Below are 25398 nucleotides of genomic sequence, written 5' to 3' on the forward strand. Positions count from 1 at the left end.
ATTCTCCTCAGCCCCGGTTCATCTCCAGGATTCCTACTACTATCAATACCCAGATTACCAGGAAGCTAAGAAACCCATACTCTCCCATATCTCTTACTCACCTGCCTTCGATCCTAACCAGTACCACATTGACAATAAACCCCTCTGTTTACCTGAACTCCTCTTGTCTCTTGCCTGTTTGTGACAGAAGACCGGACCAAGAACCAACACCTCCATGGATCCCCGTCTTCCATCCACCACAGAGGTCCTAGAGGAACTGGTCAGCACCCTCAGGGCCTCTCTCACGCCAGTCACCACCCCATCATCTGCCTCTGTCAGTCCCATGGCCCTGCCTGCTTCATATGCTGGTGACGCGGCTGTGTGTGGCGGCTTCCTTCTACAAGTGGATCTGTTTATAGAGATGCAGCCGCAGAAGTTCACAACGGAGCGTTCGAAGGTAGCCTTCTTAATTTCCCTCTTAAACGGCAACGCGCTGGAATGGGCCCGAGCAATATGGAACGCTGATAGTGCCATAATTAATTCCTATGATGCTTTCAAAAATCATTTCAAGGAAGTGTTTGGCTCCACGATGGGAGAACTTTCCGTGTCCGACCAACTTCTGCGCCTGCGTCAAGGCTCCTCCACCACCAGTGAGTACACACTACAATTTCGCACACTAGCGGCGACTAGTGGCTGGAATGAGGCGGCCCTCCTCAGTGCCTACCGTCAAGGTCTGGACCCTCCCCTTCATGCTCAAATGGCCATCTACGATGACAGCATCGGACTAGAAGGCTTCCTACAACAAGCCTCTCGCAACGGTTGTCAGCCTGCCAGCCCCACGAAGGCGCCCCCCAGCCCTTCGCGTCCACCAGCGGTCCCTCTGTGCCAGAGCCCATGCAAATGGATTCTACCCGACACTCGCCGCTTTGCGGCTGGACTCTGCCTTTACTGTGGTGCTCCAGGACATTTCATCAGCTTCTGCCCAGTCAAACCCCCACGCCCGGCGGAGAGGACCCTCCAAATAGAACCAGAAATATCGACATTATCCCTGCTACCAGTGCAACTGCTAACCCAAGACCTCTCGGTTTCAGTTTCAGCCCTCGTCGACTCGGGCTCTTTGGGCAATTTCATATCCCATGACCTCTTAAATCGTCTCCATCTACCCCGCCTACGTCAAGCCCGGGAGCTCCGAGTCGAGACGATTCAGGGAAAGCCGCTAGGGCGTGGGCGGGTGCAGTTTCGCGCCCCACCGCTAAGATTGAGGATCGGATGTCTGCATGAGGAAATCATTTCCTTCCTGGTACTAGAGGGAGTGCAACTGCTAACCCAAAACCTCTCGGTTTCAGTTTCAGCCTCGTCGACTCGGGCTCTTCGGGTAATTTCATATCCTATGACCTCCTAAATCATCTCCATCTACCCCGCCTACGTCAAGCCCGGGAGCTCTGAGTCGAGACGATTCAGGGAAAGCCGCTAGGGCGTGGGCGGGTGCAGTTTCGCGCCCCACCGCTAAGATTGAAGATCGGAAGTCTGCATGAGGAAATCATTTCTTTCCTGGTACTAGAAGGACCCACAGTGGATATCATCCTGGGACGCCCCTGGCTCACTCTCCGGCCGTGCATCGACTATCGCATGCTGAACTCCCAGACGGTGAAACTACCATACCCAATTCCCCTGGTCCCAGCCGCCCTCGAGGAACTCCGTGGAGCTCGCGTCTTCTCCGGACCTGCGGAGCACGTACAACCTCGTTCGAATCAGGGAGGGCGACAAGTGGAAGACGGCGTTCATTAACCCCGCAGGCCACTATGAATATCGGGTCATGCCGTATGGCCTGTCAAACTCCCCGTCCGTCTTCCAAAGCTTCATGAACGAGGTGTTCCGGGAGTTCCTCAATAAGTTCGTGATTGTCTACATTGATGATATTCTCATCTACTCCCGGAACCTGGCCGAACATTGCCACCATGTCACGCAGGTCCTTCAGAAGCTACGTCAACACCAGCTGTATCTGAAATTGGAGAAGTGCGAATTCCATCGCTCCTCGGTCCAGTTCCTCGGATATGTCATCAACAAGGAAGGTATCCAGATAGACCAGGAGAAGGTTAAGGCCATCAGGGAATGACCACTTCCACAGTCTGTGAAGGAGTTACAAAGATTCCTGGGATTCGCGAACTTCTATCGACGGTTTGTGAAGAGTTTCAGCATGCTCACGGCCCCTCTTACTTCCATGCTACAAGGCAAACCCAAGTCCCTGTCCTGAAGCCTTGCCCGAGAAACATTCAACCAGCTCAAGGAGGCCTTCAGCACGGATCCCCAGGTACCATTTGTAGTGGAAGTGGACGCCTCTACCACCGGCGTTGGGGCTGTGCTGTCACAGCAATGTGGGGAACCGCCATCCTCCATCCTTGCTCTTACTTCTCCAGGAAACTGAACCCGGCGGAGCAGAATTATGACATCGGCAATCGGGAACTGCTCGCCATCAAACTGGGCCTGGAGGAGTGGCGTCACTGGCTGGAGGGAGCCCATCACCCTTTCTCAGTGATCACTGATCATAAGAATCTCCAATATCTCCGTGAAGCCAAAAGACTCAACCCTCGTCAAGCCCGATGGGCTTTGTTCTTCACAAGGTTTACCAACCCCCGCTCTTCCCCTGGACAGAAGAGCCCTCGGAGGTTCCAGCTGTGGACTACTGGTTCCGAGAGAGCGAGAGAGTGTGGGACTCGGCTCACGTCCAGCTCCAACAAGCAGTGCGGAGGCATAAGATCTTCGCCGATGCCTGGCGTACCGCTACTCCCACCTACCAGCCTGGAGAGCCCGGGGTCAGAATACCACCGGCCTGACCCCTTTCCAGTGCATGCTTGGTTACCAACCCCCGCTCTTCCCCTCGGACTATATTGGTCACAAACTGGCAAGAGACAAGGGGAGTTCAGGTAAACAGATGGGTTTATTGACAATGCTGTGATGATCAGGATCTAAGGTAGGTGAGTATGAGAGATATGTGAAAGTTCTGGGTTTCTTTGCTTCTTGGTAATCTGGGTTCTGATCGTTGCAGGAATCCTGGAGACGAACCAGGGCTGAGGAGAATCGGGATCGCGGAGACGTAATAGACTTCTGGAGGTAAGGAAACAACAGGTAGTTATGCAGGTAAGGAGTCTGGCAATGTTCAGGTAGTGAACGGTAGACCGGACACTGGAACACTGAGTGGAGTGGGGAGATATAGCGGGCTTGATTGGTGATGCAGGTGCAGGTGATCAGAATTCGGCTGATTGGGATCTGGTGTGTGTCGGAGGAGGTGACTGTGCTGACGTGAGTGATTGTGATGATTTCCTGACAAAATCAACCTACAAAAGTATTACTTTTAAGCAAAAGATATAAGTATGATAACAGATTTAAAATCAAAATAATTACACACCTTTAACATAAAAGAAAAACGCGGAAGAAAACAATCAAGATTAAAATGATATTACACATAAAATCTATTTTGATTTCCTGCAAAGAATTAAATAAAAAATTTAATTAAATTTAAATAATTATTACAGTATTTGTTGATACATATTCAATCTATGTATATTCAATTAAATGTAATTAAATTGAAGTTTTTTTTAAATCAGTATTTTATTTAAATATTTTGTCCATACATACAAAAATAGGATGTCCTCAAAGGGTTTTTTTGGGAGGTTATATCAGGTTTAGCTTACTTATGTGTCACCATCCTGTACCTCCTGTAGTTTGTCTCCGTGCCTCTAAAGGCCCCCTGTGTTCCCCTTAGCCTTCGTTCTTCATTGTGTGTCCTTGTTAGTGTTATCCAGGTCACCTGTGCCCTGTTTCCCCCATTGTATTTAAGTTGTGTATTTTTTCCCTTGTTCCTCACTCGGTTTTTGAGTCTTTGCTCTGTGTTTCCTGCTGGGTCTCGCCAAGTCCTCCCGAGCTACCCCAAGTAAGGTTTCCTGAGTTTCCTTCCTTGGTTGTTTTTGTTCTCTGGTTTTGTTTTCTCCCCTCGTGGAGTTTTTATTTTCTCAAGTTTCTTTTTTTTTCATTGTTTTTTACTGTTGTTAATAGCTCGGTCGAGAAGAACTTTTGCTGGATTATTCTTGCAAAGACTTTTTTTTTTAAAATAAATCTACATTTCCTGGGATACTGCCTTGAGTGTTTCCTTTGGGTCTTTTCCATTACTTTGAATGGCTCCCTGGTTCTTCACCTTCCTCTGCATCACCCCCGAGTGGCAACAGGCCTACTCCTGTTGGGGAGCCTCAACTTCCCCCCCCCCCCAAGCCCTTCGCTGGGGATACTAGTTCCTGCCAGGGATTCCTTACCCAGAGCTCCCTGACCTTCAAGCTCCAGCCCTCAAGTTTTCCCACAGGCCGCTCCAAGATTGCTTACATTATTACCCTTCTCTCAGACAAGGCGCTCTCCTGGGCCTCTGTGGTGTGGCAATCCCAGGATGCCTGTTGTGAGTCCTACGCGGCCTTTGAAGAAGAGTTCAAGCGAGTGTTTGATCATCCAATCAGTGGTCGGGAAGCTTCCATGCGCCTGCTTACTCTCCATCAGGGCTACCGCAGTACAGCAGATTTTGCCATCGAGTTTCGGACTATCGCGGCAGGGAGTGGATGGAATGATGAGGTGCTGATGGTCTGCTTTCAGGGAGGGTTGTCCGAGCCCCTTCAAGATGAGTTAGCCACCTGAGAACCAGCTGATGATCTCGAGTCCCTCATTGCGATGGCCATCTGCCTAGCCGCAAGGCGTCTCAGTCCCAAGTTCCTGTGAGCAGGTCTGGTTCCCCAGTTTGTGTGCTCCCGAGACACCTCCTTACCACCTCACCACTCCTACGACTGTGCCATTGAACTACTCCCTGGTTCATGCCCTCCCAGGGGTCGGATCTTCTCCTTGTCTCCCCCCGAGCGTGCAGCTATGGATACCTACATTAAGGAGTTCTTGGCAGCCGGCAACATCTGTGCCTCTACTTCCCCGGCTGGAGCGGGCTTCTTCTTTGTGGGGAAGAAAGATGGAGGTCTTAGGCCATGTATCGATTACCGGGGCCTCAACAAGATCACAGTTCGGAATCGATAACCCCTTCCTCTCATGGCAACTTCTTTACTAAACTGGATCTACGCAACGCTTACCATTTCGTGCAGATCCGGCAGGGGGACGAATGGAAGCCGGACTTCAACACCCCCACAGGCCACTATAAGTATCTGGTGATGCCGTTCGGGCTCACCAACACCCCACTGTATTCCACGCACTGATTAATGACGTTCTCCGGGACATGCTTCATTTATTCATCTTTGTATACCTTGATGATATCCTAATTTTCTCGAAGTCATTGGAGGAGCATGAGGGGCATGTCAGCAGGGTCCTCCAGAGACTCCTTGACAATCATCTCTACATGAAGCCCGAGAAATGTGAGTTTCATGTCACCCAGGCTCAGTTTCTCGGGTTCATCATCACTCCTGGCCATGTGAAGATGGACCCTAAGAAGGTCGAGGCTGTCCTTAACTGGCCCATTCCCGCCACAGTCAAGGAGGTTCAATGCTTCATCGGCTTCGCTAACTTCTACAGGAGGTTCATTAGCTCTGTGGTGGCTCCCTTGACTGCGCTGACCAAGAGAGGAGGAATCAAGATTCACTGGGGTCTAGGGATGTAACGATTAACCGCGAGCCGGTTGAAAATCGATTCAAATATGTGACGATTCAAATCGGTTGAGATGCTAAACAAATCGCGATTCAATTAGGGGTAGAATTTTTATGAATGTATGTCTGAGGGGAACTTACTGTCTTTAGAAAAGTTTAGATGGTATTTTTTCTTTTCGGTCCGGAAGCAGCGGGGGCCTTCCAGGATCTCAAGCGCCGCTTCACTTCCGCTCCCATTCTCTCAATCCCCGACCCATAAAGACCTTTCGTAGTGGAGGTGGATGCCTTGGAGGTGGGCGTAGGGGCCATCCTGTCACAAAGGGGTGAGGATGGAAAGTTGCACCCTTGCGCCTTCATGTCTCGTCACCTGTCGAATGCCGAGCGCAACTACCATGTGGGGGATTGAGAGTTGAGAGTTGTTTGCAGCTTGCGCCATTGGCTTGAGGGGGCTCGGCACCCTTCCCAGGTTCTCACAAACCACAAGAACCTGGAATATCTCCAGCAGGCTATGCGGCTGAACCCTCGGCAGGCTCGATGGTCCTTGTTTTTTAATCTATTCCAATTTCTTCTGTCTTACAGACCCGCCACCAAGAATGTCAAACCGGATGACCTGTCCTGAGCCTACTCTCCCGAGACACAGGAGAAACCTCTGGCATCGATTATTCCAAGGTCAAGGATCATTGCGCCCCTTCAGTGGGAACTGGAGAGGGTGGTGCGAGAAGCCCAAGCCCAAGAGCCAGATCCAGGAGGTGGTCCCGAGTAGGGTTGGGAATCGAAAATCGATTCCGATTCCAGAATCGGATACTTAAGGTCAGGAATCAGATACTTGCTGTCAAATTAAAATTTCGATTCCGCCTATTGATTCCTATGCATTTTTTTTTCTTCATCTGTGAGGACCAGACCTAGCGATCTGCCAGGACCTTGCTCGCTAATCTAAGCGCTCCAAAGTTTGGCTACATTTGCAATCAGAAGCCAAAAAAGCTAAGTATAATATCTGTGATAGCTAAACATGTTGCAAGAGAGGTGTCACCACCAACATGACAAAGCACTTTAATTTAATAGATTGTTAAAGATCGTGAAAACGATTCAAACACCAACGTGATTCTATTCCTAAGTTACAATGATTCGTCTCTTTCATTCCTCAACCTTTGACGTGTGCGATCAATGTTGTGATCACTTGGTTCGTCCGTGCAGCGTATGATCACACCAGTGTGACTTGATAATTTAAATTTGCGTTTGCGCTGCCATTGACCCAAAGAGAGCAGCTGTCTGTCATGAATGAAACAGCTTCACAGTCTTTTCAGCCACACGGTATCATTATTTCTATGTTACAAACATTCACATCACAGAAGTACTGGGATAAAAGTTTATAGTTCAGATATAAACTGTGTGTACGATGTGTATGGTAGCGATTAAAATAGAGTAAATCACCTTTTGAAAGTAATTTGACACTTCAAATGAAGATTTATCGATTACATTGTTACGCAAGTAGTGGCGAAAAAGGGGCTGTTTTTATGTAGCCTGTTGATTTTTGTTCATGGTATTCAGCTCCAATAAATGGTTTGCAAAAAAGAGACACAGGATAAATGTTGCCAGTAGGTGGCGAAAAGGGGCTGTTAAAATATATATTGTCTTTGAATCATACAAGAGATTTGTTCAAGAACGCTGATTCATCCAGTAATGAAACAAGTACATCTTGAGTGAGTCATTTAATTATTAATTCATAAATTACGTGTGATTTTGTTTAGTTATCTAATGTTTTTTCTTCAGAATCATGTGAGAACCACAACTTCCATTGGGAAAAAAACTAAATTTATCCAGAATTACGCAGCTCTAATTTGCACACAAACAGCTCTTAAAGAGTCCAGTTTTTATGTAGCCTGTTGATTTTTGTTCATGGTATTCAGCTCCAATAAATGGTTTGCAAAAAAGAGACACAGGATAAATGTTTGATATCATTATTTAATCACATTGGAATCGAAAAGAATCGGAAACGATAAACAGAATCGGAATTGATAAAATTCAAACGATACCCATCCCTAGTCCCGCGGGACGCCTGTACGTCCCTCGATCTGCCCGGGCCCGGGTCTTGCAGTGGGGTCATGAGTCTCCCTTGACGTGCCACCCAGGAACTGCTCGCACACTTGACTTCCTCCAGTGGCGGTTTTGGTGGCCGTCCATCAAGGAGGACGTAAACGTCTATGTGGAGGCCTGCCCCATGTGCAGCCAGGGAAAGTCCTCATGTCAGTGACCTCAGGGACTGCTCCATCCCTTACCCGTTCCCCGTAGGCCATGGTCGCATCTTTCTCTGGACTTTTTTTTACGGGACTTCCACCATCCCAGGGAAACACAGTCATCCTGGTGGTTGTGGACTGGTTCTCTAAAGCCGCCCGGTTCATTCCTCTGCCCAAGCTGCCTTCAGCCAAAGAGTCAGCTGAGCTCCTCATGAACCATGTCTTCCGGGTATTTGGAATTCCCCTGGATATTGTCTCTGACCGAGGGCCCCAATTCTCGTCCCGGTTCTGGAGGGCCTTCTGCAGGTTGATTGGAGCCACAGCCAACCTTTCGTCCGGGTTCCATCCTGAGTCTAATGGCCAGACGGAATGGATTAACCAGGATCTGGAGACCACCCTGCAGTGTATGGCGGCCAATAACCCTACCTCTTGGGCTACCTACATCATGTGGGCTGAATATGCCCACAACACCCTCCAGTCCTCGGCCACTGGACTATCCCCCTTCGAATGCCAGTTCGGGTATACGGGTATATAAGAGGCACAGGTTGGCATTCCCTCTGCCCAGCGTTTGGTCCAACGCTGCCGACAGACCTGGAGGAAGGCTAGGAGTATCCTTCTTCAGACTTCCCAGAGATACCAACGTCAGGCTAACTGCCGCCACCAGATGGCGCCTAATTTCCAAGCTGGTCAAAGAGTCTGGTTAGCCACCAAGAACCTGCCTCTCCAGGTTGAATCGAGGAAGCTTTCCCAGAAATTCATCGGCCCTTTTTGCATTGCAAGGAAAGTTAACCCTGTTTCCTATTGTTTGTTTCTTCCCCGTTCCCTTAGAATTAACCCTACGTTTCATGTCTCATTGTTAAAACCTGTCTTGTCGTCTCCCTTTTAGTTGTGTATTTTTCCCCTTGTTCCTCACTTGTTCCTTTTTTCATTGTTTTTTACTGTTGTTAATTCCTCGGTCGAGAAGAACTTTTGTTGAATTATTCTTGCAAAGACTTTTTTTTTTTTTTTAATAAATCTGCATTTTCTGGGATACTGCCTTGAGTGTTTCGTTTGGGTCCAACATTACCACTTCCGTGGCTCAGTGGTAAATCCCTCAACCACCACACTAGAGACCTGGGTTCAAGCCCGGCTCGTGACACTCATGGGTTCAAATTTCTCCTTGAAATACGGTACACACAAAGTAGAACTTTTCCTAGTAGCTGAGTATTATTGCTCCATCTGGTGGCAGAAAGCAGCAGTGAGGCTTCACAATCCAAAGCATTCCATGAACACTGATTTACTCCACTTTTCACTTCTTTTGTCCTTGAAATATTTTAGGCAGCACATAAAGTTTTGAATGTGTGCGTCTCCTGAAACTGTTGTGCTACAGGTGTCAGTTCAGTTTCTTCTCACACTCAGCTGTTAGGTAACACAGTGACAGACATAAAGCAGTGACAGAGAAGACAAAGCACAGACCTGCTGCTGAAGATGAAATAATCATTTCAATCATATTAATGGTTGTAAACGAGTCTGAGAACCTGCTAAGGGAAAGCAACACAAAAGAAGATATTTTGAAGTTTGAACAACGTTCAGTGCTGTTTGGACCCTATTGACTTTCATAGTTTGGACAAAAAACACTGGCATTTATTTTTAAAATACAATATTCCTCAGAAAAAAGTCATAGAGGTTTAGAACAACATGAAAAATTCATTACAATTTTTGTTTGTGGGTGAATGATCAATTTAATAAGCTCATTTCATGGTTGTGAGCTTCTTGATGTCTTTAAAATTACTTTGTGAAAAAAATCCATAGCGACGAGATGCCAGGTTAACCTCAAGCCAACGGATTAAATATATTATTGAACACTGAAAAGCAATTAACCTACTTTTCTAACTGAAATCAAGCCTTTGAAACCAAGACATTGGCAACTCGGTGACAAGGCGACATTCTGGCATTTTCATGAAGAAAGTGTCTAAAAGACACCATTATCCCATCTGCTAACCCATAATACTCTGTTCTGCTCCAGCTTAGTGTCTTTGTAAGCAGCATATTCATCTTTTACAACACAAATTACAGTCAGCTGCTAATGTCTGTGTTTATTATAGTGCAGTCACTGTTTAGTCTGTGTTTGTGTAAGGGATAAATATGGCCAACCTATTTCGCAACTTTTTCACACACACATTTACACATGCACACAAGCATGCAAATGCACACACACATAAATTATCAATGCATAAACACACACATTCTCACATGGTGCTAAAATATTACAGATCCTGTTCTGTGTTGGTTTCATGTGGAATTAATCTATAATGGATCCAGTTTTGCCACATAGTGAGAGGTCTGCATTCCCCCGGCTCTTCCACGGGAACTGCGGGACCCGACTGGATTTTTTGTGCCGCGGGATTAAATTCCCGAATAAAACGCGGTAGCGGTCGGTAACTCTGGTGTAATTTGAACGGGAGCGGGCGGTCTAACAATATCCCGTTCCCGACGTCCATTTAGAACAGCATATTGTATTCATTTATTTTTCTCTGCGACACTTTTCCTACTGTGTTAACAGAAAAATGTCAAACGAATTTAGTATTTTGACAAGACGAATAAAAATAAGAAATACAATTTTTGTACAATTTTATTTTCTCTGACACTTTTTTTCCTACTGTGTTAACAGAAAAATGTCAAACGAATTTAGTATTTTGACAAGACGAATAAAAATAAGAAATACAATTTTTGTACAATTTTATTTTCTCTGACACTTTTTTTCCTACTGTGTTGCATAAAATATTAAACGGATTTTGTGCCTTAAGATAATTCCAATAAATTCAAGTCAAAGTCAATAAATTCAAGACTCTTGACAAGACGAATAAAATAACATACAATTTTGTGCAGAATACACTTTTATTTGTCAGCCTATCTCTCTTTCTTTCAGTAGTGGAAATTTAAATGTGAGATTCTGGAAACGAGATCTAAATTTAGCGGGAACGGTCGGGTCGGGAAGAAAATTATTCTAAGCGGACAGCGGGTGAACAAAGAGTGAATATATAGCAGGAGCGGGTGGGTGCGGAATAGAACCTTGCGGGAGCGGGACTAAAAAAACTGTGCCACGCAGACCTCTACCACATACTAAAATAAAGACTTATACCAATTCGTTTACACACAAGAAAACAGACAAACTTAAAGCTGAAGTGAGTAATTTCTTGCTTCTAGCTACCATTGGTCAGATAAACAGTATCACACTTTTCGGGGAAATTAATCTATGAATGGCTTGCTTACAGTTTTTTTTCAACTGCTTACATTTTTAAAACTTTGCCTCTTTTTTCAAAACTTTACACACAAATTTACACACAAAATACACACAAAATGCAAAATGACTCACATCTCTTGCAAAGTGAAGCACTGCATTCAAAATATCACACATCTCAAAAGCAAACATTTGCAAAAACCTTTGCCATAATATTAATTCTTGTTAGATTTTTGTGTGTTACATATTGTGAGTTGTGTTTTGCAAAAAGTGTTTTTTGTGTACATCTCGCAGTTCTGGGTTTATACTTTATCTTGCAAATCTTACTTTTTTACTCACAATTCTGAGTTTACAAGCGACAATTCTGACTTTTTTCTTGCATTTGCGAGTTTATGACCACACAATAAATTCAGATATAAATTCAGAGTTCCGAGAAAAAAATCTAAATTGTCTTTATTTATTTATTTCCCATGGCCAAAACAAGCTAAAAGCATAAATATTAATGTACTTAAAGCTGTCTGAGATAAGAGTATTTTAACATTAAAAAATACACACTTCACATTTAAATGTCAGCTAGCAGGATGAACAGTTAAGCGTCAACAGCAAACTATCGTCATCATCTTTGTGTATTTTCACCTCTTGACCCCTTGCAGGAGACAGGAAGAACAAACCTACATGAAACTTGTAGTGCACTAGAGACAAGCCACAAAGACCACAAAACATAAACATTGTGACTCATACACGTACACTTAAACTCTCCTTCGTTCTTTTTCAGCAGAAACCTTTTCAAATAAACAAGAGTCCCTCTCATCTTTCCATATTTTAAGGGTAATGACATAAGTGTGTTCCTGGTTCAGATAAAAACATTGGGTACATTAAGTTAAGTCTGGCTTCGATCAGAGAGGACTAGAAACAGAAGTGTTTACCCAGAGACTCTTTTCAAAAGCTTGCTAAAGTTCAGAGGACACTGGCAGAGTTGAGCTGACAGGAAATGTAGGACACCAAAAAAACAAGCAAACATCACTGTGATGTCCTATACAGAATCAGACATGTTCTGTGTAAACAAACTTTATTGGTGTCCTTTATTCAGGTTTATCTGTATCCAGAGTTTAGTGAAGAGGGCTGTTACTGGCAATTATTTTTGCATACAGAAACTGTTAGTACTCTCTCATCTGTACCTGCTCAACAAGATAGGCTGCCTTGTTGGTCTTACTAAACAAAAGATTGCTAGTCTCGGAAACCAGGTTTGATAATCTGCATTATTTTGGCCAATAATCATCCATTCATTTCAGATATGAGCTGTAACTAAAATCTGACTTGCACGTCAGTAGTTTCTGCGATGTTTAGGGTTTAGATGTTTAGATTTTTTAACTGAAAAAGGTGTTTGCTTATATATTCAATAAAAATAAATAATTCATATATAAAAGCTTAGTCAACTGAGTAAATAAATTCAAATAATCATACTTAATTTCATGTTTTTTATCAATTTAAGGTTACTGTATCCAATGCATCAGTATTCATATTGTGGCTGCATTGTAATCTATGATTTTAAAGGTAAAGGAGCACCTGTTAAAATACAAAAGTGGAAAGTGTTGGTAATGAATAGGCACCAGGTTTGCCAGTGATAAAAAATGGGAGTGACTGATGTTTAAAAGAAAGAGGTTTTAGTCAAAACAGTTTGGCAATGGTCCCAAGACAATAAAGTGCAATCAAAAACAGACAAACAAAGAGACATAAGAAGAGAGACAGTGTGTATAAAGGGAGAGAGAGAACAACAGGAAGGGAGAGACATATTGTGTTTTGTGTAAGCGTGTTTATATGCGAACAGCCTCATATACCCTACAGTAATCTCTCTTTTCCATGCCTGCACCCCCAGACTCCCAGGAGAAGGCTGGTGAAATGTCGCCTATAACATCATATCCGTCCTCTCGCCACTGAACTTTCAACAGCACAAAGACAAACAAAACTTTTGTTTTTCCTGTCAGTTCCCGAAGCACACATGCTGACAAATGATTATTGTGCTGGAATATTCCATGTGATAAATGCAATTGGCATGCCTGGCATTTTTGTCCATAAGAGTCTACGAAAACACTAAGAGGTAAACATTTACCAGCTCGCTTCGCCCCTACAGGGCTTCCCTGTGACACATTCTGACGGGTTACCTTGGAAGCAAGCCACCGTTCGGGACAGTAGGGATGCTGACACAAGATGCCAGTTTTCTCCTCCTGTGCAGGCTTCTCACCTAAAACAACATGCAAACAGACGTTAAAGATCAATCATATGTGGGAGGGAATTAAAAGTAAGGTCAATGGAAAGGCTTAGTCACGTTAGGGGGGGTCATTTTATATGAGTCATTTTATTTCACAATAACGATGTATTTATATAGCACGATATAGTTATAAATAAGAAATGCTACATACATTGTATATAGTAATCAAATGTATAAAAACACTGCATATTCACAAATGTCATATTAAAAAACTAAATAAAGTAAAAAAAAAAAAATTTTAATAATAGTTCCCCCAAAAAAACAAAAAAAAAACACTGTATATTCTTCACTGTGTAAATTAAATATATATTTCTTCTTATTAAAGTTACAAAAGTGATTTAGTTAAGAACAATGAGAGATTTTCTGTTTTGTTATTTGATTAACATGAATGACAGACAGCAGGAATATTAGACTGCTGTCACTTTAAGAGCTGCCCGGATCCAATATACTGTTATACATGTGTTTTCTTCCTCAGCTGTTTGCTTAAGACCTAAATTACTGTGTCTATGAGGATACTTGCAAAGACGGGCATTTTGACACATACAAGTGTGTGTATTTAACCGTTTAAGGCCTATAAAGTGGCAAAAATAACTCCGACACTATGAACTTCAATACTCCCACACTCTATGAGCACCGTCTTCACATGCGCACGCCTATCTGACAGCTCTCAGAAACCGTCTGTCAGACAGCGCACATAGCAAAATGAGTTCTCTTTCACTGCTGATTGCATTTCAATGGCTTAAAATCACTTGTTTTTAAAATGCAATGCTTAAAAATGTGTGCAAACGATACGTTTTCGTGACCACATAGCACAGCAACGATACGTGAATGTGTAACCTCAATAGAGACATCCAAGATAGTCCAAAATCTCCACCAGTTGACAAATTTCTACTGGTTAATCATGTCGACCAGTATATCACCAATTTCATGGATACAATGGTCTGGTCCATTGCTCAGCTGTCAATAGTGTAGCAATGTATGAATCACAGATATAAGTCATTCAAAAAAAATCAGCTTTCTGTTGGTCAACAAGGTGAATCAGTTGCGAAACGTGTAGGTTTGCTGAACTATAGTAAATGCATATCACACATAAAGGCTAATTGCTCTGGGTTCCCTTCCTAAGTATTTTTTTAAATGGTGATTTTGGATTTATGACTAAAATAAGGTCTGTCATAACATTAATTGGAGACTTTCACATTATGCTTAAACATAATTTACACACAGTCCTCAAACGTGAATTTTTAAACTGCTCTTGGAAAATGTTGCTGCTAGCAAATTGATACATAAGGATAGTTCTACATTCTGAATCATCAAGTATGTAAACTCACATAATAATGAATATTTTACAATTATATAGCACATTTCACAATGAAACAAACTAAAACATTCTAGAAAACAGCATAGAAAACTATGCTAATTCTCTTCAGAGCCACCAACTGAACAGCTCTATATAGAAGTATCAAGTATCCAGGAGTAATATAAAGAAGATAAATGAAGCAGATAAATATGATTGAGACATTTCATACTAGGGTATACCTGAAGAGACTCTTGTGAACTCGGTGAGCCTGTGGGGGATATGTCCTTGGGCATGAGCCAAAAGACATAACAGCAATATGGGACGCAAAAGATGAGGCAGCTGGAGGATATGTAGGAGAGAGTGACTGAAAACAGCAACTCAGTCAGAAAGCCCTAGACCACAAATAAGAGCTAGTGATACAACTCAACTACTTAATTGCATGATATGCTGACCAAATAAACTGAATATGTCACTATAATGTATAACTTGATTTAACCATGACATCCCTTCTTTCAGCCATGCCGTTAAGTCCATAAAGACTATTAACTGCCAGGGTACCAGGGAAAGATGATTACAATGACAATTAATATTAAACTTTAAGGGAGGGATTGACTAAAAACTGAAGAACTGACAATAACACAAAAAGGAAAAAGGAGAGAAAAACAGACAGAGCGAAAAAAGTTGGCGGAAATCTGAGATTTCCAGACATTACAAGTTTGCTGGCAGACTGGGTTTTTTTTCTATCAGTGATGGCAGTGATATTCCACTTACCTAGAAACCCACAGGTTTTAATGCGAAAAAAGTGTATTTTTTTCATCGATTTCATCCCTCATTCTCCTTTCTAGCAATGCTGCCACTTCAAAACCGGTTGAACAGAAGCGATGGATGTTTACAGAGTTCAGACAACCATAGACAAGAAACCAACTCTGATTTTTGAATATATAATAAGTGTAAAGCAATATAGTCTATACACTATACACTAAAGGCATTATAGCCTATAGTCTATACACTAAAGGCATTATAGCAAAAAATAAACAGATGAAGGCTTGGAAAGAAAAAAGTAAGAGAACAAGGTGAAAAACATCTGTCCTTTAGGACATAAAAGTGTCAGAGGTTGAAGAAACACCCATATACAATAGTTGTGTGAAAGTTTGCCGTATTCATATAGCATGGCATTTACTGTACATGATGGTACACAGTGCCTACTTCATCAAGGCACTGCATTTTGTCCAGCATCCTGAAAGCAGAACATCACCACATAGCTCAAGCCAGACTCTAGATATTATCCTCTACACTGCTCACATTCCATCTCCATACTCGCCTCCATCTCTCCATGAAGAATATTCCATTTCTCCTTCTTTAGTCAGAGAGGCAGAGGGCACCTCCTAAGAAATCCTCTATGTAAGGAATGTGCAGAATGCCAGGATCTGTTTTTCATGCCCCTTTGTTTACCCAGCCGTTTGCCGAAGCTCCTGAGGAGGGTTAAGCACATCTAGTGTCTCAAGTGCTAGAAGGGAAATATTTTATTTAATACTCATTTCCTTTGCCTCCATAGGAGGAACACCAAGCTGATGCCATGGATGCCAGTATATGATTTGGAATTTTTGTGAATATCAAAACATTACCAGCTAAAGGGCTGGGAGGGGAATTGTCACTGATTCTTTATTTCTGGCTAACTAATCCTCTTGCATTTTGGGCCCAAATGAGATTAGGTGACAGATGTCAGCCCGACATAGCAACATTGGCCATTTGGGGAGGCACAACCTGCTTATGTAACCATAACAGACAGGCTTTTTTTGGAAAACTATTAGAAAAAATGGTCCATTTGAAAACTGTCATTTTTGCAATTCCATTTGGTGCTACTAAATTTAAGGTGCCATTGGTGCCACTAAAGATTTAGGCAATAAGAAAAGGCCATTTGTTTGACTGCAAAGACTGAAAGAGGCATAGAGTGAGTGATTAGACAGACAAAATACTTCCAGAGGCAAAGGTCATTAGTCAAAGGGGCATTAGTGCACAGATCAAACAGTAAGGGTAGTATGGACAAGCTAAAACTCACTCTCTCTTTCTGCACTTTGGTGTCACAGTGGTCTCTAAAACTTTCTGACTACTTAGTGGAAACCAAACAGGTGGTTCTACACACAAAGCCAAAAAAAAGCCACTTTGTTCCACTAGATTTGAGTGTAAGGCACCGTTCACTGCCAAAAATTAAATTCTATTATTATTTATTCACCTTTGTGTCTTGAAAAACCTGTATGACTTACCTTTTGTCCATGGAACACCAAAGGAGTTATTTATAGCAGAATGTCCTTTGTTGTTGCTCTTTTCCACACAATGAAAGTATATAGTGACCACTGATCTTCTAGGCAAAATTTTCAGCGAGTTTCAGCCAATTCCTCACACAAAACTTTCACATTACTTCAGAAGACTTCGAAAAGTGTGCATATTTTGTTTGGACTACTTTTATGATGGTTTTATTTAATATTTTGACAGCTCCTGGTCCCAATCCACTTTCATTATGGAAGACAGCAGCATGGAGATTTTGCTCATTTTAGTTTTCCACAGAAGAACGTCAGTCATGCATGTGTGCGAATGACATGAAGGTGAGTAAATGATGACAAAATGTTAATTTTAGATGAAGTACAAGCCCTCTGAAAACAATATTGCAATCTTATCCTACTAGTCATTCAATGAAAACACATTTGAGAAGAAACATGGCATGGGAAATAAGATACAATACAGAGCCCATCCACATTAAACTTCATGTAATATCTTCAAAAAATACAAACAAACAACATTAAAAACAATTTTTTCAGTTTACCTATGAAGGTAATAACAGATAACGATTCAATCGAACTGTCTCACACTATTTGCCATTTAATTAAAATCTCTTACCACAAGACTTCTGGGTAATGTCCATGAGGGAGGTCCAGGTATACTTCTCCACCCCCAACTCACTCTGTGTACATGGCACAGTTTCCAGTTCATAAGACCCATGCCGTCGCCAATAGAACATTGTGCCTTACAATCCAAGCACAACCGATAAATCTAACACCGCATCTCACTTGTGAAGATCAAGATGATGTTCTTCACACCTTGAACCAAACATCAATCTTTTAAATATTACTGCTCTTCATGTGTCTCCATATTACAGAATGCACTAAAACTTGAATGAGTTCTCTTATGGAGAAAAGTTCTCAGAATACTGGATTTCTATAAAGTTTCCAGGCAGGGTGCTTTGGACTTTGTGAGCCAGTATGTGAAGGGGAAAAAAGAGGGGGAGCTTGACCCACACAGTACGCCAGACAAGCGATGCATTCATCCACATGTGAAGTGCATGCTGGGATGTGAGGGAGACTTGGACCTGTGACTTTTCAGAATGGCAAGAGATACAAAGCTGCCTTTTGAGATGTCCACCTACTTGTAGCCCACAAACTTCATACATCTCAAAATTATAGTATCATATAGAGCAGACATCATGGTTCACAAACACTCAAGTCATAGTCAGGGATACAGAGAATAATGGAGGATGAAAAACTTTCAAAAGCAGGTTTAGTGAGTTGAAAGTAAGAAAGGGTTAAGATAAAGATTAAGAGAATAGCTGCAAGAGTTCGCGGGTGCTCTCCAGAACCCCCACAATTTCTAATTTTGCTCTAACAAATTAGAGAGTAGCATGGGAGAGTCTTAGCTGTTGGGATCCAACATTTCCAGCCATATGGTAGTGATTTGGAGCAGTGTGACGTGCAGGGGTTAGTTTTAATGACCAGGCTTCCAGTGGCAGTGAAGCCAATTCGCCGCAGTCTCAGACTCTGTCAGCTTAATCATTCTCTGGGACATGTACAAACAACAAAGATCTTTTGATCTTCACCGAGACATTTCTCTATGCGAGCTGGTGTACGATTTTTTATATTTTAGCTCGTTTCATCTGGCTATTAAATTAAATAATTACGGTTGAACTTTATTGCTGAGGCATACTAGTGCGGTTTTGTTTCAGCTGTATGTTGCTCTGTAGCTGTTGTTTGACTATTTAAATCATTCATCTGGAATATTGTTGTTTACTTATGATTCTTAGTACACAAAAGGCTTTAAATAAAATCTAAGACTGTCAATCAATTAAAAAATCTAATTATTTAATCAAATGAATCATATAATTTCACAGATAAAAGCAACCAAAAGAAGATAACTGAAGATTTTACGACGTGGCAGACAAAAGCATTGAGTATACATTACAGAATCAGTCATTTTAGTTTTATTATGTCTTTATTAACCTATCTATCTATCTATCTATCTATCTATATTATAAATAAATAATTACATTTAAAATGTTAAGATATAATATTAAAAATATTATCTATTCATTGTAATTATTTTAATTGTTAATTAATTGTTATTTATTCAAATTGTAGAATTGTACATATTAAACATAACAAAAACACTTTTGCTACAGACACCCACTATCTATCTGCATTTGATGACACATTAGCACCCTTATACAAGTATTTTCAATTTGTTTAAAGGCTAATGATCATCACATACCATACCACACCCAACTTTTGTTTGCAGCATTGCATTTTGCTAGTCAAAATGCTATCTTCAGCTCATGATACTCAGCATGAAAAGCATATGTTACCACCAGCATGTTGGCCACACATGAAAGACCTCTGTGGTGTGACAGCTACTACAGTCAATTATAATAACTAGGCTAATCCTCTGATCTGTGATTCTACTGACATTGTTTATCTTTGTTTAAAACACTAGCATTAGGACAGCCATGCACATGGCGAACAGGCCAGTCGACCTGAAACTAGTAATGGGCTTGGTTTGGAGGCTAGATGGCAAATTAGTCAGCCAAGTGACAGTTCTCAAATAGACATGATAGTTCCATGCAACGGTTCCTATTCAAAGCCAGGTAAACAAGTCTATATTACTGGTGTTCTTTATCATAAATTCAAAAGCTTAGACTATATTTGACATTATTTTAAGAAATACCACTCAATAGCTTCACTGATAAACTGTGAGCTTCATAAAAGCCCCATTTGTTAGTTTGAAGTTTGGATTTAATAACCATGGCCCTGGACCTCACAGACAGAACATAAGAGGAATTTCCTTTGGATGGAAAAGTCACTTTGTTTCCACTTTAAAACTATTTTTTATAGTTTATAGTTAAGGATTTCAAACTATTTATTTTTGCCAAAAAGAATGTAAACTTGTGGCCAATCTTGCTTAAAAAAAAAAAACATGAAACTATTGTTGTACATTAGTTCTTTTGGTCAAACACTGCATGTAAACAAATACAAAATTTAAATGGGAAATCTATAGAGAGGAACCTTTAGACGGGAAGGAAATTAATTTTACTTTTAATATTTAATAATATTAATACTGACCATATAATTATAATTGTCACCATTTATAATTTGCAACCACTTCCCACTTTTGGTAAAATCAGCTGGTCTATCTATTATCTGGATAAATAGTTAATATAGAGTTTTCAAAGTTTTTCTATTTCTTATCACTGCGTCACCAATGCAACATATTTTTCTAACTTTTTCCATGTTGTTTCCAAACTAAATGCAATCTCTGTTGAAACAGAGCTGTTGACTGTTGATACAGTGTGAATCATATTTCCTTATGATAAGCCAGTAAAGAGGTAAACCACAGAGCTGTCTGTCTACCTGTCACAACCAGTGTTGGGGGTAACGCATTACAAGTAACGTGAGTTACGTAATCAGATTACTTTTTTCAAGTAACTAGTAAAGTAACGCATTACTTTTTAATTTACAAGAAAATATCTGAGTTACTTTTTCAAATAAGTAACGCCAGTTACTTTTTTTTCCCATTTATTGATTGAAAGCTCTCCTGTCCCCTTGTTGCGAGAAATCGGGAGTAAGATGTTACTTTAGTTCTATGTGAACATGCATTAATTCATCTACTCACTCACAAAAAAAAAAAAAAATCTGATTTAGGGCTTTGGTGTGAAAGGGCTTTTACATTTGCCAAAAATATAACTTTTTATATTAAAAGCAAACAAGCAAGCCCAGCCCAGATTTAAAAAGTAACGCAAAAGTAACGTAACGCATTACTTTCAATAAAAAGTAACTAAGTACCGTGATTAGTTACTTTTTTTGGAAGTAACGCAATATTGTAATGCATTACTTTTAAAAGTAACTTTCCCCAACACTGGTCACAACATACTGTAAATATAATTTATACCAAATCTAAAACTGAGGAATGAGAAAAGCCCAGACCAAGATTGGCGGAAAATCAGGATTTAAATAGCCAAAAAAGGAAATAATCCTGTACAGACAGACAAACATCCAGTAATTACGAGTTAAACCAGACTATTTTCAGTTATCAAACATACAGTCCAGAAATCAATTAACTATAACCATACAGTGTCTGACTAGTCTATTTTAGGGTCAGAATGTCCTACTGAAATTACTCAGGCATTACACCTTTTATCATACTTCTAGGATGATTTTGCAACATCTTTAAAGTTTGACATCATTCATTCTCATTAAATGGAAAAGAGGGACTGAGACATCCAGCAAAATTATATGACATGAGGGTGAGTAAATGAACTATCCCTTTAAGACATCCTCAAAATGTATCGCGGCAGCACGCTGTTTTTAGCCATAACTGCCACAAAGAAGCACCATATACAAGTACACCCTTTTATTTTATTTTAACTGCAGTCAGTAACACGTAAAACAAAATTCCACTTACCTAGTCGCAGACGAAGCCCAAGCCAGCTCTTGGGTGGCGATCCGTATCGATGCATTATGTGCTGTTAACCATGTGGCTTCATTTCCAAGTTCAGCGTATTCATGTGTTGTCCTCAGTTAAGAGACATCCGACCATAGCGTCCTCTGAGCATCAGCTGTAGAGCAGACATGAGCTCTGTCGCGTTGTTAGCAGTCCTCCAAAAAAAAGCGCCAGACAATTCACTTTAACCAAGTTTAATATTGTTGTTGACATGTATATTTCATGTATAGTCTGTAATGGTCATTCTAGTATAGCTCAAAACTATTACGTTTTCTTTAAAATACGTTATCTGTATGCTTGAGTGCGTCCAAAGCGCTTCACCTTGCGTGCGCTGCGGAGACACAAAAGGACCTGTTGACTGTGTCGTTGACGCACTAAGTTTTTGTCTCCTTTCTCGCCTCAAGGTTTACTAGCTGAAATTTAACTGAATTGCGTTGTAAGAACGTGGCATATCCTCTTTCAAAGTCAACATGACATCCTTTTACACACACAGCTTTGTGTCATGTTTAAAAAAACAAAAAACAGACATGATTAAAAAAAACTGTTGTCTCACCCGTGCCCTATATGTTACCACCAGCAGCTTCATTGTGTCTCACCTATTTTAAACAAGCAGGCGTTTCCTCAACCTCCCCTCCTCCCCATCCTCACTCGTTTTACATGGCAATCTGGGCATTTCATTTAATCGTTCAGACATGACATTTAAAGGCGAAGCTTACATTTATTTTGTTCTCCATTAATATACATCTACTCAATTTACTGCCCCTCATTTTTCTGCACTTGACACATGACTCTTCAGTCTCTCAAGCTCTACTATATGGTACAGTGATGTATAGCATGCTATCGGTTTTTTACCATGTATAAGTAGGCCTACCATGGTATTACATTGTGCTTCAAGGTACACTAACAAAAAGTACCATTTGGACATTTACTATTATCATGATATTCTTGAAACTCATTTTGTGTACCATGTGAAAATACCATGGTACATGAATTTCAGTAGGCCTATCATGGTATGTTTCAAATGTCCAATAATTACAATTGTCATGGTAAATCTCTTATTTTTCAAGCAATAGTCTACAGATATATTGGCCAATATTGCTCATTTTTAATTATCACCATCTGTCTGTAAGTGTTGGAAGCAGATTTTATTTTGACATATGCATATAATGCGCACAAGCTCACATTAGTTTGCTGTTTTTATTTAACAGTTCTGTCTTATAGAATTGTAAAACAAACAAACTAAAAAAAAGGTATGAAAAAATGATTATAGCTATTATTAGAAACAGAAAGCCAAGTGCTATACTTTCATACCAGTGACATATGCATCTATATAATTTAAAGTATTCGAAAATCTAATAAATATTTACTTTAGTAATGTTTTTTTTAAGATTAACAGTCAAAAAAGTAACATCACCACCCATGTTTGAGAATGAGAACTTTTTATTTTCTATTTTTAGTGTTAAAAATGACATACAGTATACAAGGGATCCTTACGCTGTTTGCTTACATATGTTACAATCAGCTGATAAATATATTAAATATGATGCGATTTCAAGTTTTCTTTTGTCTTTGGAGTGTTACAAGCTGTTTGTGCATACACAAGATCCCTAAAGTTGCAAAGACTAAAGTCTTAAACCCAAAGAGATATTCTTTATAAAAGTTAAGACTCGTCCACGCAACGCCTCATTTAAACACGCCCCCACATGTCTACGTCACTGTGTTAGAAGATTTGCATAACACCGCCCAAATGTTTACTCAAAGAAAGAAGTCATAACGTTTATTCTCGCTGTAGTATTGTTGTCGCCGCCGCTATGTCGTGGAGACGCTGTGTGTTTCCAAATATGGTAAGGGGCGTAACATTTCCATCACACATTAATGTTTGCCTACAAAACCACCACTGGCTCTGCACCCCTTTACCTAAATTCATTATTTCAGACTTATGTACCCTCTAGAAGCTTACATTCTGCAAATGAACGTCGCTTTATTGTACCATCCCAAAGAGGCACAAAATAACTTTCACGGACTTTTAAATTAAATGTTCCCTCCTGGTGGAATGACCTGCCCAACTCAATGCCTAATTAAAAAAAAACTTGCTACGTGTACTGCGTTAAGCTAAATGAGACTTATTATAGCACTTGCATATCATTGCTCTTTTGTTGATTTTGATTGCTTCCATTGTCCTCATTTGTAAGTCGCTTTGGATAAAAGCGTCTACTAAATGACTAAATGTAAATGTAAATCAGACGCTTGAGGTATTCGGGCCAATCACCACGCACTGGATAGCTGGCCAATCAGAGCACACCGCGCTTTTTAGAAGCTTTGTAAAAATCGACACGTTCAGAAAGGCGGGGCTGAAAGGAGCAACAATAATGTACGGTTTGTGGAAAGTAATGTGTTTTTTTAAACCGCGTTAACACATTGCATCATACCAAATACACAAAATAATGCATTTTTAGCATCGTCATATGACCCCTTTAAATTCTCAATATGAATCACATACAGACGTTCCTCAGAAATGTCTGGTCTCTATTCCAAAGGTGATTCAAGTGAGTTAAAATAATGGAGGTGCTCTCTTCCCAGCCTACCCCCATCTCTTTTCATCTTTTTTAAGTACAAGCAAACCTGTTCCTGGCTTGCCAAACCGGCCATATGTGGAGTATTAACCCTCTGCAGCCCCCCCCCTCCTTAAACACCTTGTGCAGAAACCACAGTTCCTCAGACAGCCTGCAAAACAGATAATACTGTCTCGATGTTCTGTGCTAATACTCAGTACTCACCATCACTAGTATTTGGGCTCATTCCTGACAGAGTGCATCTGGAGAAAAGATCTTATTCTGTCACTGATGCAAATAAAACCTCAGTCATGGTGCTATCCATCACATTTTAGAATGATCTGTCCTTGGTATATAGACAGTGAATCATGTGTATGGAATGTGAACATGTTGAAGGTGTCTGAACCTTTGAGATGGACATAGTGTTCCCGACTGGTGAGTTGTTAGGATCAGTGCCCTGAGCTGGTAAACGCCAGACCTGGATGATCTATACCTGGGTTGTTTTGGATCAGATCCCATCAAAGTGTAAAGGATCACTCTTATCAGGTGTGACAAATCCCTAATCTATTCAGGTTGACAACAACTATGCTTTTATAAATTGGGTCTGTCAGACATTTCAGGGGAGGGTAAATCTGTTGTTTTCTTGGTCTTAACCCTTATCCCACACCTGACCATGGTCTATAATCTAAAACAGATTAAAACAGATTACCTCATCTTTGATAAAATGTGCACGCAAATATACACAGGCTGTCCTTACCAAAGTAAACATGCTTGTATGATCTCACTACCCTCGTTCAGAGTAATAAATGAATACATTAATGATGGTCTCGATGATATACTCATCATTATCATCCTCACATATGCTGTCTGTTGAAAATTATCACTGGCTTTTGTGAGCTGAACATGTGTGTCTGCTCAGACTCATGGCTAAATGTCTCTACAGGCTCTTAAGCTGATTAGCAGCTCAGCAGATTAATTAATTAGTTTGGAAATAGAATGAATACATTTAGGCCATTATATCAGCAAGGGAGACTGGGGCCAATTGCAGTTGTATTTCACATTTTTCTTAACTCGCTCACTAGAAAATCTATCTGTCATCTTTTGGTATTGGAAACATCCCAACAGCAATATTAAAATATTTACGCTGAGAACAACTTACAATTAAGTTTTTTTTTTAATTATATACTTTTTAACCATAAATGCTTGTCTTACACTAGCTCAACTTCAAGCATTATAGCTACCTTGGAAAGGTCATGAGTGACGTAGGCTGAAGTACCAACGCAGTGTTTACAAAGCGAACGTGCAAAAAAAAGTCAAATGGCCTTTACAAAAAAAGGTAAAACAATGATGTGGGACGATTTTGAAGTTGGAGGAGAAAATGAGATGGAGTTTTTCACCCTACCCTACCCTATCTTTTTGAATCGAAGTACACAGACAAAGAACTAACTTTGCATGATATTTCCA

The 25398-nt window shown here is 40.8% G+C and overlaps 1 protein-coding gene across 6 annotated transcripts in view; it reads right to left on the reverse strand.

Annotated features, from left to right (window-relative positions):
- LOC107727824 (pleckstrin homology domain-containing family G member 5-like) overlaps positions 1-21939 on the reverse strand; it is a 51451-nt gene extending 29512 nt beyond the window's left edge. For 4 of the 6 annotated variants that reach the window (XM_016537830.1, XM_016537829.1, XM_016537825.1 and 1 more), the window contains exons 1-3: positions 21667-21939; positions 21344-21537; positions 13217-13296 (exon numbers count right to left, since the gene is read on the reverse strand). In XM_016537830.1, the coding sequence (XP_016393316.1) occupies positions 13217-13296; positions 21344-21398 (135 nt within the window). In that variant the 5' untranslated portion in view covers positions 21399-21537; positions 21667-21939. Of the gene's footprint in view, positions 1-13216; positions 13297-21343 lie in introns of all 6 variants that reach the window. The other 2 variants (XM_016537827.1, XM_016537826.1) reach the window with 2 other exon arrangements.
- Between the last annotated feature and the right edge of the window lie 3459 nt (positions 21940-25398).

Source organism: Sinocyclocheilus rhinocerous, unplaced genomic scaffold, assembly GCF_001515625.1.
Source record: "Sinocyclocheilus rhinocerous isolate Xijiao unplaced genomic scaffold, SAMN03320098_v1.1 scaffold576, whole genome shotgun sequence".
NCBI classification, from domain to species: Eukaryota; Metazoa; Chordata; class Actinopteri; order Cypriniformes; family Cyprinidae; genus Sinocyclocheilus; species Sinocyclocheilus rhinocerous.